At 47.0% G+C, this 14,522-nt stretch overlaps 2 protein-coding genes across 4 annotated transcripts in view; both read right to left on the reverse strand.

Moving 5' to 3' along the window:
- Phf2 (PHD finger protein 2) overlaps positions 1 to 1,161 on the reverse strand; it is a 75,140-nt gene extending 73,979 nt beyond the window's left edge. The window contains exon 1 of the mRNA XM_027409977.1: positions 1,064 to 1,161. The gene's annotated coding sequence lies outside the window, so the exon portion shown is untranslated. The remainder of the gene's footprint in view (positions 1 to 1,063) is intronic.
- Positions 1,162 to 8,393: 7,232 nt separating this feature from the next.
- Fam120a (family with sequence similarity 120A) overlaps positions 8,394 to 14,522 on the reverse strand; it is a 97,460-nt gene continuing 91,331 nt past the window's right edge. For all 3 annotated transcript variants that reach the window (XM_027409975.2, XM_027409973.2, XM_027409974.2), the window contains one exon: positions 8,394 to 10,278. In XM_027409975.2, coding sequence (XP_027265776.1) covers positions 9,967 to 10,278 — 312 coding nt within the window. In that variant the 3' untranslated portion in view covers positions 8,394 to 9,966. The remainder of the gene's footprint in view (positions 10,279 to 14,522) is intronic.

Consider the following 14,522-nt stretch of genomic DNA (forward strand, 5'->3'; position numbering starts at 1 on the left):
CCGCGCGCGCGCTCGCGGCCGGCGCGTCCACACAATGCCGGCGCGGGCTGCTGGGGCCGCGCCGGGAGCCGCCCGCCGGGCCGCGGGGCGCAGGCTGAGAGTGCACGGGGGGCCCGGCCGCGCGCGGGACACAAAGCGAATGGACGCGCGGGGGGGCGGCGGGGGGGGAGCCGCGGCCCCACCGAAGGGACCCCCGGCCGCCGAGCGGCCGCTACGTCAGCGCCCCGGGTGCGCGCCGCCTCCGCCCGCCGGCCTGGGCCCCGCTCCCGCCGCCGGGAAGGCGGGCCGCGGTAGAAGGTGGGCCGCGGGCCCGGGGGAGCCAGCAGCGAGGCCGGGCGGGGGCGGGGGGGACCCAGCGAGGAGATGGTGGCCCCGGGACGACAGGGGAGGCGAGCCGCGGAGCTCCCTGCCTCCGACTGCGTGAGCACAGTCCGCAGAGCCCTGCCTCAGCCAGAAGCAACTCCTTGGCCTTAACTTTCTTCTGACCCCGAAGTGGGATGGACAGGGGGATTTTCCTCCTCTTCCTGGGCCCGGCAGTTTCCCTCCCATCCCGAACTGCCTTTGAGTTGCTGGCTCTTGAACAGCCTCCCCTTCCCCTTCTGTCTAACTGGGGGCTGCCTTGCTCCCTCGCGCGATCCAGTGAACTTTCCTGATGCTTCGGCCCCCGGAGGTGGAGGACAAAAGTCAGGGTACCTGAGAGCAAGCTGTTGTGGAACACAGCTTACCTGGCATTGGTGCAGCCCAGGAGCCCGCATTAAAGCCCTAGACCCCCAGACCTTAGGGGCGGAGGACAACAGTTCAGTGACTCGCATCTGAGCCACAGGACTATTGTCGTCGCTCTCGCCCCTGCAGCCTTACCCTGAACTGGCTCTCTGGTCTCACCTGTCCTGCTTAGGGCTTATTTGCTGGTGGGATACGAGGTGGGGGGCAGCTCTGTCCCCTACCCAGGTCGCCCTAGTGAGAAACCTGTCTGCTAGATTTTTCTCCTCTCTGCTTGTCCCCACATAACACGTGGAAATGCTAGTCTCTGAGGTGAACTTCAGAGTCTCAGGCCTCTGCTTACCTTGTCAAGGCAGAGTCCTCAACATCCCTGCCCAGACTGCAGCTGACAATCAACCATTTGCTCCGTTGCTGGCGACTCAAGGAGATCCTCTCATTGAGCCAGAATTTGCCCTCGGGCACCCCCTACCCTCCCCAAACTTGTGAACCCAGGAGCACAACTCAGAATCTGGCCCAGGGCAAACAGTGCATTAGCTAAGGGCACACATGTGGAAGGGGAGACAGGAAAAATAACTTGGGAAATTGGGGGCAGGCAGGATACCCCTCCATACTGTACAGAATGAACTCAGTTCAAGCCACCTGCCCAAATTCCTGCTGTCACCTTTGTCCTGGTGGTTCTTCCCACGAAAAGGCAAGGAATTACTACTATTAAACCACAGTCCCTGGATAGCATTCGCACCAGGTGTGAATTCCTGCAAATAAAGGGTATAGTCTACAGGAGACCCACAGTGAGTCCTGCTAGACACTACATGGCAGACACTACACGTTACCTAGGGGACCCTCCAATTCCCCCAGGAGGTGGTGCTGATGCCACTTAGCAGGGGTGAAAACTGAAGCTCAGAAGAGTTCAATGCAGAAGAGGAGTGACCTGCCAAGGGTTGGGGCAGAGGGAGCAAGGGAAGAGCTCACCCCCACCCCAAGTCCTGAACCTGTGCCTCTCACCTCCCTCACCTCACCCTTCTGCCAGGAAGCCTGCCCTCCCTCTGGTGGGGTACTGACCACTGAGTGCCTCCACCTACTGTCCCTACCTTCTGATGTTCTCTCTGGCTGCCAGCTGTGCCCACTACAGCTGTCTGTGTGCTTGGGGACCAGATACTTTGCTGATTCTCGGAGCTCTCCTGGGGTGGCTGCATTGTGCGATAGCAGACAGACCCTGGCTCTAACTTCTGTTCTTTTTTTCCATCCCTTCTCCCACCTCCTATCTTTAAATGTTTATTGAGCACCTACTGTATGCTGACAGCCATACACCAGAGCTCAGAAGGGTCTCTCTCAGCTTTCCTGTTCACCCTGGAATAGAGAGAGCCAGGGGTGGACTTAGATTTGGGTAGACTGTGGAGGGAAGCATGGAAAAACAGGTGAGTGGTCCTCTGAGAACATGACCCAGGAGAGGGGACAGTGAGATGCTCCTGCTGGCCATAGGTGGAAGAGGTGTTCCAGAGCAGGGGCAGTGTGGTCTGGTGGCCCCCTCTACTGGCGCTTCTGCCCCCGCGGCTCCTTAGGGCTCAGCTTCAGTTCAGCATTGGTGCCTTGCTCCCACACCACAACTCATCCCCACTGGCTTGGCTCCTGGGCCCTGTAAGGGGAACTGGCTCTCAGCTATGTGATCCCCATTTCAGCCTTGTACCTAGGCACTCCAGTGGCACCACAACCTTGGTACTGCACAGCAGCCCAAATTCTCAGCACAGACAAGCCTCTCTCCCCTGCGGCACACTGAGCAACTCCGTTGTTTTGCTTGAAAATACTGGGGTTTCCCAGAACCATTCCTAAAGAAATGGACCTCTCCTCCTGGAATGGTGCTGGCCTCCTTGTCAAGGTTTCCTGCAACCCCTTTATCTGTTTACTGTGTGTGCATGGGCATGCATGTGCCACAGTGTGTGTATGGGCATGCATGTGCCTCAGTGTGTGCATGGGCATGCATGTGCCACAGTGTGTGCATGGGCATGCATGTGCCACAGTGTGTGCATGGAGGTCCAAGCAGAGCCATGCAGTAGTCAGCTCTCTCCAGCACGTGGGGCCCAGGGACTAAATATGGGTTGTCAGGCTTAGTGGCAAGCAATTTACTGGCTGAACCATCTTATTTGGGCCCTCCCTTATTGAGAATCCTGACATGGGTGGGTTATTTCTGGGCTCTTTGTTGTATCCAGATTGTCAATGTATCTTTTTTATGCTGATGTTACATAGTTTTGATTATTGTCCTTTGTAGTAAACTTATTCATCATGAAGTGTGAGTCTTTTTTTATAAGATTTCTATGGCTTTTTGTGGTTCCTTAAGATTCCATATATACATGGCAGTGGTGGAGCACAATTTTAATCCCAGCACTCGGAAGGCATGAGGATCTCTGTGAGTTCAAGGCCAGCCTGGTCTACAGCGTGAGTTCCAGGACAGGCTCCAAACTACACAGGGAAATTCTGTCTTGTAAAACAGAAATAAATAAATAAATAAATAAATAAATAAATAAATAAATAAATCCCCCCCCACACACACACACACTTGGGCCAAGTAAAGGTGTTTGTTATGCAAGCCGGGCAACCTGAGTTTGATAGATTCTCCGGAACCTGCATTGAGGTGGACGAGAGAACTAACTCCACAAAATTATCATCTGACTACTACCATGTCATGTATACACACACGCACAGAAATACAGACACACACAGACACACATACACACACACAGACACACACACACACACAGGCACACAGGATTTGTAAGATTTATTTTTGAAAAAAAATAATTTTGCTATGGATTGTAAGAAAATCTGTAGGTTTCATTTTTATTTATTTATTTTTTCAAGGCAGGGTTTCTCTGTGGCTTTGGAGGCTATCCTGGAACTAGCTCTTGTAGACCAGACTGGTCTCGAACTCACAGAGATCCTCCTGCCTCTGCCTCCCGAGTGCTGGGATTAAAGGCGTGCGCCACCAACCCGGCTAGGTTTTATTTTTTGTCTGTCTGTCTGTCTGTCTACCTATCTATCTATCTTACAGAGGACAACGAGCAGGAGTCTCTCTTGTTCCACCATATAGGGCCTGTGGATCCAACTTAGGTTGTCAGGCTTGACAGCAAGTGGCCTTTACCTGATGAGGCATCTCACCGGCCATAGACAGTGCTTTTAAGTGGTTATGTATGAAGTTTTCTAATCTGTGAACATAGTCTGTATTTCCATTCAGTTATTCTGAACAAAATCTGGTCATTTGCCTTCCCTCCTTGGTTTATTCTATAGTTTTTTTTTTATTTTAAACTACTACGTTCACTTACTTCTAACATTTACTTTGTGTGTGTATCTGTATGTGTGTATGGGGGAGGGGGTAGACCAAGGACAACTTGGAGGAGTCTGTTCTCCCCTACTCTGTGGATCCCAGTGTTCAAACTCAAGCGGTCATCAAGCTTGGAGGCAGGCACCTTTATCTACTGAGCCATTACACTGGTCCGTTGACTGCTATATATAACAGTCTTTTTCACTCTTTTTTAGTTTTTATTTTATGTATATGGGTGTTTTCCCTACATGAATGTTTGTACATCAGCTGTGTGCCTGGTGCCTATGGAGGCCCGAAGAGGGTGTCAGATCTCCTTAGACTGGAGTTACAGACAGTTGTGAGCTACCGTGTGGATGCTGGGACTTGCACCTGGGTCCTCTGGAAGAGCAGCCAGTGCGTTTAACCACTGAACCATCTCTTCAGCACCCCCTCTTTTAAAAACAGACTCTTGTAATGTTTGCTGGCCTCCAGCTTAATAGGTAAGTGAACGTGACCTTGAACCCTGTGTCCTCATCTCTTGAATGTGCGGCTTACAGTCATGTCCTACCACACCTGGCTTCTGGGGTGCTGGGACTGAACCCCATGAATGCTAGGAAAACATTTCACCAACTGAGTACATCTTTAGCATCAGAATTCTCATTTATTTATCTTATTGATCTTGTATATTGCTATTTACTGAAGTCATGTATTTTAACAAAAGGTATGGAGTGAGGGTGCACATACATGCAGGTATAGTGTTTAGAGCTATTCTGGACAAATGTGCCCTGCCTAAGTCCTACCTGTCCTCCAGATCGTCCCCTAGTGTGGCTTCCCTGGTACCTTGGAAACTTTCATCCATTCTGCTGTTTTTCCTGGAACCTTCCACACCTTCCATCTCATTTTTTACATGGATTCCTTTTAACCTGAGTGTTTATATAACTGCTCCTGCTATCCCCGCTCAGGTGACATTTCCCAGCCCCCAGTAAACTGTGCCTTCTGCAGGACACTCAGTGACAATCCCTATAACTCTCCTGGAGTGACCAGTCAGGGGATTGAAGACTGGATGGGTAACCCTCTACCCAGGGAAAATCTGGTCTTTTGATCCAGATGCATGGATTTTGGAGTGCTTGTGCAGGGCTCACCTGTGGTACCTGGTTCAGACTCAGCCTGAAATCCCATCTCAACTTGTCCAAAAAGCGTTATTCCCTGTAGTTCTGGCCCCTTAGGTATATCCATTCTCTGTGGAACGACAACTGTTCCCATTCTACCCTGGGCTGTTTCCAATTCCAGAAGCCGGAGAGGAAAGTAAGTATAGGGCATGGGTGAGTAGAAGTGACCCAATTATGGGCTCAGAAGCTCCCACTTACCGGGCATATGAAAATCCAGGACTGTTTAACGAAGGGCCAGAGGCTGGATGCTCTGGGTGGCAGCATTCACCATCTCTGGCTCTGGAAGTCGTAAGTCCCTGACCAAGGGTCTTCAGGGCTGCAGTCCTTTAGAGGCAGCAGACAAGGATCTATATCTGGCCTCTGTCCACCTTCTCACAGCTTCGTGGCCCAGGACAGTCATTCCTGTCTTCCTGTGGCCTTGGCCCTGTAATTCTGTGTCCAAGTTCCCTTTTTATAAGAACACCAGTCATACTGGATAAGGGCCCATCCTACTCGAACATGACCTTGTCCCAACTCCTCTGCTAATTGCATCTTCAGAGGCCTTATCTCCAAATAAGGTCACATTCTGAGACCTAGGAGATTCTAGGAGTCATGTCTTGGCCCAGTGAGTTGGGGCCGGCATGGTTCAGACCCTAATGTAGGGTGCTACATCTTTATAAAAGTCATCCATGTGGCTTGCCTGAGGGCCTCCAGGCCACCTGCTTCCTGAAAGAGCTCACAGGGTGAGCCAGGGAATGTGGTTTGGGAAAAGGCAGAGCAGTGCCCAGCCACCCAGGAAGCCATGTGTGGAAGATACAGGCAGGGTTGGCAGACCCATTAGGGCCATGACAAAAAAGACCTCTTTTCTGCCTATTCTACCACATAAAGGGCTAAGCAGCAGAAAACATGTTTTTTATGTATCACGGAGAAAGGTAGGCTGTGAGGAGAACGATAAATTAGCATATCCTCAGAGCTGGTCACTATTGCTTGCCCTGCAGGAAGAAGAGTTGGGTTAAGCTGACTTTAGAGGTTATTTGTTGGTTTTTGTTTAACTTTCTTTTTTTTTCTGAGACAAGGTTTCTCTGTATAGTCCTGGCTGTACTGGAACTCACTCATAGACCAGGCTGGCCTCGAACTCAGAGATCCAGAAATAAACTGACTTTTGTTCCTTTTGTTCCTGTGAGTGATGTGGTTGAGGGTAGAGACAGGAATTATCCAACATTCTCTGTCAAACAGAAAATGAAGGGTGAGGCTATATTAACCATCAACATATTTATCCTCCCTAGAAATCAAGGTCCTATAAATGGAGCCAACTTTTGCCAGTCAAAATTGGCAAAACACCCTCAGACTGCCCTTGCCAGGCAGCTGAGCCTGTTCATACAAACTCTAGAGGCTAGCTATACCGGGAATAAGCAAGAAGCAACGGAAACTCACCCTCACTCCATCTCCTGTACTTATATTTTGCTTATTAAATGTGAACCCTTGTGTTGCTACCCCGTTTTAATGGAAATGCTTCAAGGTGTGGCCCGTGCCTTGTCCCTTGTAGAAAGAGCAAGGGCTGGTAAAGGTGTTCCACAAGAATCTTAAACAGACTGTCTCCTCTGTGCTGAGGAGAAAAAGACATATTACAACAAAAAGGAAGACTCAGTGTTCAAAATAATTGTTTCAAGATAGCAGAGTTTAAGCAAAAATCATAAAAGTTTTATTTCAAAAGATGAAAAAAAGCAAAACAACCCAAAAACCTACCAAGAGCATCAGACCTACCACAATCTGCCATCTGTCCTTGAACAACACCAGGTTGAGTTCATCTTGAGTGTATATAAAGCCTCGGATTTGTTCCTGAGTTCTGGCCAGTGCCACATATGGCCCAAGTCCCTTGAGCTATCCTGGCACTGGCCTCCCAGTGATCCCATACCATGCCAGTGGTGTGTGAAGAACAGTGAGTGTGTCTCTGGCAAAGCGAGCCTCCAGAACACTCCAGTCCATAAGTAAGGTGGAAGCCTACCTTGGAGCCAAGGGAGGTCTCTTAGGCCTTAAACATTCAATCCAAGTGATAAGAAAGCAGAGCAAAGGATGCCACAATGGGGAAGCCCCTGAAACCCTTATCCTTGGGACTTTACGGTGAACCAAACTATCTGTCCTTCACTTTAAGCCAGAAGGCCATTCTGATCAGTTTGCTGTCCCCAAGTCAGGTGGACTGAGGAGCCAGAGAGTGAGGCTTGTGGCTGTCACTGAGGGGAGACCCTGCGAGGGTGCCGTGGGTGAAGGCATATTCAGAGTTAACAGTCTTCTCCTACTTCTGTTGCCGGGCCTTTCCTTTGGCATCCAGAGACTTGCTCCCTCCCCACAGGCCATGGCCCGCCCGGGACGGTGGCTTTTGCATGATACTGGCGGGGCTACCAAACACAGCCAAAGATTCTGGTGGCCTGATCCGGGCAGCTGGAAACAAGGCTCACTGTCACTGCGACCCTGGAGGCCAAATTAATAGAATCGGACAAGAGGCAAGCTCAGACGTGATATGGAGGCCGCAGCATAGTAGGCAGACGGCGGTGGGCCCGGTCCCGCGGCCGGGCCTCCGGTGCTTCCTGAAGCCTACGGAGGCCGCAGTGTAGCGGAACTCAGCGGGGCAAGGCCGCAGACGCGGCTCTGTGAGTAGCAGGGCCTGAAGAAACGAGCAGGCGCAGTCTCGGGCCTCGTCATACGGTTCCGCCCGGCGCCGCAGCGTGAGGGGCCAGCGGCATTGGGCAGGGCTCAGCCCCGCCCCTAGATATGCGCGCGCATCTGCCGTGCAAGCCCCGCCCAGCCCGCCGAGCCTGAGGCCTGGGTTGGGAGCGCGCGCTGCAAGCACTTCCTGGCGGCTAAAGCAGACACACCTAGAGCAAGCTGCAGGCCGACTGAGGTAAAAAGATGGCATAAAAAAAATCAGCCGCACTTGTAACTCCAAGTTTAAAAAAGTTTAATCCAGATCAGTCTGTCCCCCTTAGGCCTTTATAAAAGTCACTTTTGACTTCTCAGCCTGATCGGTCAGAGAATGTCTTTAGTGGAACTCGAAATGTGCTCAGGATAATCTTCGTATTAACAGCTTTCTAACGTCCCTCTGGAATTACTCTGACAGGGTATGGTATTTCTGAACTTTTTGTTATCTGACGGAGCTCTTCATGAGCTACCTCAATTTGAATTAACCCTCTGTAAAATCTATGCTTTTACAAGTGAATTTAAAAGCCACACCATACTTTATACTAAAAGAATAAAGATTTTTATTAAGCATTGTAAGTTGCATTCAATAGCCTCCAGATACACCACACCACAATCCATCGACAGTCAATCAGACCCAACAGCAGTTCATTCTTCACAATCCATGAGTTAGGGCGGAACTCCCTTCAACTTACAGTAAGATCCTACTTAGCTCTTGCGGGCAGGGGCTGGGGAGTTACACCTCATTTCTGATCGCTAATGTGATGAAGAGCATCGGAAGTGTATGAAACGTGAGAAGTGATTCTGATTCAAAGGACACTGTTGGAAACAGTAACAAAACATCAAAAGGATAGAAGTATACCTGCTTCTACTAAATTCCTGATGGGAAACTTCTCAACAACAAGCAATCTGTTTCCTGCTACAGAAGGGGAGGGGTGTTTCGTTTTTTTAAGATCAAAGGGTTTTTTTCTTCACAGAATTTCATATTTTGCTAATATGAAGGCATAAAACAGCAACAGAGAACAATAATGCACACAGCAGTGAGTACACCAGGGTAATGTCGATATTCCAAACGGCTAGATAATTTTGGGGGGTTTAGAATAAATGCAACAGAGGTCAATAATCACAAAATTTTAAGGTTAGAGCAAGATCAGTCAATGACTAAACAGAGTTAACATCTTTTATAGGACTATTACTGATTATTAGCATTTTTGTTTTGCAAATGGGCACGTACTGGTAAGAATGGAAGAAAGGACAATAACATGCATAATATTAACTACACACTTTAAAATTATGAACCATGCAGAAGTTTAGCTCAAGTAGTAGTACTAATGGTCTACATCCGATTCAAAACCACATAGCTCATTGATCACAGATGCATGGTATTAGTCACCAAGTTTCAGAACACATTGTGTTGATTTTGAAAGGTCATTTGCATCTTCTATGATTTCAACTTTATCTCCATTGAACTTGCTTGTAAAGTATGTATGATGTACTGTGTATTCAAAATCAGCACAACAGCAGTTTACTCTATAATTTTTTTTTTAAGTTTTGATAGTTGCACTTTTTTAACACAAAGAACCACATCAACAGTGATGAAATTTAAGTAAGAAAGAAAAACTGTGGTTGTGCCTTATTTCTTTCATAATCATAAAAATCAAAGCCTTAAAACAAAGCTTCATTGTGAAACAGTAATGCAAAAATCAAATATAATGGCATACATATGGTGCCAAATGCTAAAAATTATATTTTAAGCTATATATACTTAAAGACTGCCAAAATTTGTTTTCTTTATAGTTCAAGAAACACAACTCTAGGCTTTTGTCATAACCAGTTAAAACTTTGTGTACTTCATTTTAAGTGCGGGAGTCAAATGCTCTTCATTTTCTTTCTCTCTTTTTTGTTTTATTGTAGCATTTTGACTACAACTGGTTAAAACTAAAAAAAATGTGTTGTTTAAATCTCTGATATCAAAGAGGGATCTGAATTTCCAAGTCCTCATTTTTCTCTTACGGAAAGGACAAAATGTACATAACTGCAGGCTCTCTTTCTCTCCAGAATAGTCCTAAATCTTTACCCTTCCAGCATCCTTCACCCTCTATAAAAATAAGTTTACTCTTCTTTATTTAAGACAGCCGCCTCCAGAGCAGCCTCCCTGCGGCAGGCGCTGTCTGTACTTAGTGCATTTAAGTGAGGATTTGTATTGCACGTTTTAGAGTCATTGTTCAAGGCACTTTCAGAGTGGCTGGGGGCCCTGGTGTCGCCTGTGCTCCCATTAAGTTGGGGCACTGGCTTCTCCTCGGCCATCACTCCGTTTTCAGCCAGGGACCCTTCTGAGGACACGGCAGAGGACTTGGACTCCCCGGATTTCGATTTCAGTTCTTTGGCCACTTCTTCTGCTGAAGCAGCATAAGGAGGCCTGCCCTGTTGAGAAGAGAGGTGATAAGAACTTTAGGTATGGAGGCAAGGCTTGGGGACAACATGGACAGACAGGGGCTTGGCGATAATGCCTCAGCCAGAGTGCAAAAGTAAAATGTGAGAGGCTAGGCCCTCTGCATCTGTTCTGCTTGGCCTTCAGCTGTCTCGGCTAATCCTTCTGTGGACTCTTCCCTCAACATCTCTGCTAGTAATGTTTGTTCTGAAATGACAAAGTTCCTCTTGGAGTGCCCTGTCTAACCCTTACACAGTACCTAATTATTTAAGTTACAAGCACCTTTTAGTGAGCCTCCTCTGACACGGAGGCCATCCTCTTACTTTCCATGATGCACAGGTGTTAGGACACACATGCCCCATCCTTACAGACGGGCAACCTCAACACAAAGCAATGCTGTATGAGTAATAGCACAAGGTTGTGAATGACCTCTGCTGGATTGCCCCTCCTCCTCTAAGCAGGTTAACAATAATTCCCTTGAAAATCAAAATGAACCTTGAGCCTGACACATTTCCCAACCCAAGGCTCTCTTGAGATGGTGATGCTTCCACCCTGATATGTGACAGACATGGTGGCCTGGCAGTTTTCTGCCATTAAGCCTTCTCCCTTAAAAAAACAAGCTTCTAAGTCATCAAGTTATGACAATCAGGGACTATAAAAGTCCCTTAAAACAAATGAGACTGAATGGGAAGTGGGAGTTAAAGGAAGGGTCATGGAGTGGGGACTGACTGTCAATAGGGTTCTGTGGGAGTAAGAAGGATGATGGGACTGAGAGCAATACTTGATCAAGCTTGAGAACAGACTAAACACCACCAAAATACAAACAGCACCAAATATGATCCAAAACTTTAACATGCAATTCAAAAAGACAAGACAAAAGTAAAATAGCAATTATATACACACAAAAACATGTGTTAAACATGAGGTCACCAGAAAAAACACACATTCAAACAATACAGGACTATACAACCATGAGAATGGTCAGACAGCAGGGTAAGAGTGAAAGGATGAAGCTGCTGAAACATCTGAGTCTGTAAAGACCAGTGAAGGTGAGATTAAAAAGCGTTAAAGATAAAAAAAAAAAAAAAAAGTGAAAGAAACTCTCACTCACTAATGACAGGAATATAAAACAATGCTGCCACCCAGGAAGGCAGTTCAGTGGCTCAGCACTAAGCTAACTCTTGTCATGTGATCCAGATATCTCACTCCTTATACTTACCCCTCAGAGATGAGAACTTGAGAAACTACAAAAGCCTACATTCAGTGTTGTTTACTTGAGGGGTTAAGAATCAAACCAGAGCCTTGCCAGCACTATAGCACTGAACTATGTCCCCAGCCCCACATAGTTTTGTTCATTCAACTGCCTGCATTGCAAGCTACCAAGACATCCTGTAGCAGGTGAACAGAACAAACTGAGATGTGTCCACACAATGGGGTATTATTAAAAGGAAATAGACTCTGCCCTCACAAAATGACAGGGAGGAACTTAAAATACATATTGTAAAGTGAAGGAAAAACAGTCTGAGGTTCTAGAGAGCTGACTTGGTGGTTAAGAGTACTGACAGCTTTGCCAGAGGACCCAGGTTCAATTCCCATCACTACATAGCAGTTTACAATTGCCAGCAATAGTGTCACAAGCTTTAATCCCAGCACTTGGGAGACAGGGATAAGAGGAGCTCTGTGAATTCAAAGCCAGCCTCGTCTACAGAGCTAGTTCTAGGACAGCCAAGGATACTCAGAGAAACCCTGTCTTGAAAATCCAAACCAACCAACCAAACAAAAACCCACAACAGTCTGAAAGACAATAAATAGGTGTAATTCTGTTTAACCTTCTGGAAAAGGCAAAACTTGGGGCATAGTAAAATACTCAGTAGCAGCCAAAAAATCTCAGAGTAGCAGGTGGGAGGAACAGATTTTTAGGATAGTGAAACTTCTGCCACAATATGGCAATGCAGATCACAGTTAGTACACTTCTGTTTGAACCTGTGCAATGGGTGGCACCAAGAATGATGTCTGACATAAGCTAATGCTGTGTAATATTTAACTAGGTAAAAATGTGTTACATTTGTTTAGGTCATGGGCCATTACTTTAACCATGTAAAGGTGTGTTACATTTGTTTCTGCTGCATTTGTTTAATTATGTAATGATGAGTTGTTGCTTTGCCTGCCTAAGGCACCTGACTGGTTTGATAAAAAGCTGAACAGCCAGTAGCTAGGTAGTAGAGGGATATGCAGGGCTGGATGGCAGAGAGAATAAATGGAGAGGAGGGAAGAGGAGAGGAAGGGAGAGAAAAGTGGAGTGGGCAGTGAAGGAGAGAAGTGAGATGCCCAGGGCCAGGCAGATGCCAGCAAGTGAGGCATGGAGTAGGACATACAGAATGAAAGAGAAGTGAAAAGCACCAAAGCAAAACACACAAGAAGAGAAACAGGTTTAGTTATAAGGCCCAGCATTCATAACTAGTAATAAGTCTCTGTATCAAGATTTGTGATCTGTTTGGTGGCCCAAAAGAAAGTCTGTTACAAGCTACGAACTGGAGAGATTCTGTGTGTCCGGGAGGGGCACCAACTGGAACACAGGAATCATCGTGTTATGACTAAGAAATGAGTAAGCAGTGGGAGGCACGGAGAGGAGTGCAGCGGCCTAGGGAAGAAAGGAAGGCTACCTTTCTGAGTACCACGAGGCTAAAACAATTCTAAAAGTTAGTCTAAAAAGAAGGAAGGAAGGAAGGAAGGAAGGAAGGAAGGAAGGAAGGAAGGAAGGAAGGAAGCAGTTGGGCATGCCTTTAATTCCAGCACTCAGAGGCAACCAAATCTCTGTGAGTTCAAGGCCACATTGGTCCAAGACAGCCAGGGCTATGTAGAGAAGCCCTGTTTCAAAAAAAATAAAAAATTAAAAAAAAAAAAAAAAAAAAAAAAACCGCAGCAAACCCATAAGCAAGCAAGCAAACAAACCCCAACAACTAAGATAAAAACACTGACATTCGGGGCTCCAGAGATGGCTCAGTGGTTAAGAGCACTGACTGCTCTTTCAGAGGACCTGGGTTCAATTCCCAGCACCCACATGGCCACTCAAAACTGTCTGTAATTCCAGTTCCAGGGAACCTAGACACCCATGGCAAAGCACCAATGCATATAAAATAAAAATTAATAAACAAACAAGACACTGACATTCATTTCAATTCCATGGATGCAAATAAAGATGAAAAAAAAAAAAAAAAAAAGACAAATGCAACAAAGTTGAACTTTAATACCGAATGGCAGTGTGGTCCATGAATATGTACACATGCAATGATAAATAAGTGCAGAGGTATGGCATAGTGGTCCACAACTTTAATCCCAGCAGCCAGGAGACAGAAGCAGTGAATTTCTATGAATTTGAGGCAAACCTGGTCTACATAGCAAGTTCTAGAGCATCCAAGGCTATGATCTCAGAGCAATAACAATAATCAAAAAAGAAAGAAGGAAAACAAAATAAAAACCATAGAGGTCAACTGTAGCCTGAGTTATAAACTGAAAGAGAAGAGAGGAGGCAGACAGGTAATGAAGAGCCTGCCAAATATCAACAGTGGGTGTAGAAGAGCCATCGAGAGGGCAGCTTGAACACTGAAAATTAAAACAGCAAAGAAAAGGAACAGAGCCAGAGTCAAGCATTACCAACCCACTGGAGACAAGTTCCTGAAGAGAAAGACCTAAGCTCACTGTTCTGAATGTGGTAATCAGAACGGCAGTGCCAGGGGCTTCTGGAAAAGGCAACATGGCTTCCTGGGAAACCAAAACCAATCGGGGCATGTAGGTCAAGCACATGGGTGAGTTCAATGTGAATGACATTAGGTAAGAACAGTGGAGAAGTCTGCAAGCCAGTATTGTGACTAGGAAACTAGTACTTCACAGTTCCCTTCAGACCTTCCTGAGGGGCTGTTCTTCAAGAACCCACTGAGAAAAGAGCTTCAGAGACCAGAACAGATGCCTCGAGCCTGAAGGGGACATGGAACAAAAAGGTATTTATAGAATCAAGACAAATGAGGCAAAATCATGGCTCCCTGCCTGGATAACAGATGAGAACAGCAGAGCTAGAGCATCAAATGAGGTGACGTGAGAGTGCAGGGGTGCGCGCGCGCGCGCGCACACACACACACACACACACACACACACACACACGCCCCAGCTGTTCTCAACACACACACACACACACACACCAGCTGTTCTCCACACACACACACACACACACACACACACA

The sequence above is a fragment of the Cricetulus griseus genome, chromosome 3 (assembly GCF_003668045.3).
Source record: "Cricetulus griseus strain 17A/GY chromosome 3, alternate assembly CriGri-PICRH-1.0, whole genome shotgun sequence".
NCBI classification, from domain to species: Eukaryota; Metazoa; Chordata; class Mammalia; order Rodentia; family Cricetidae; genus Cricetulus; species Cricetulus griseus.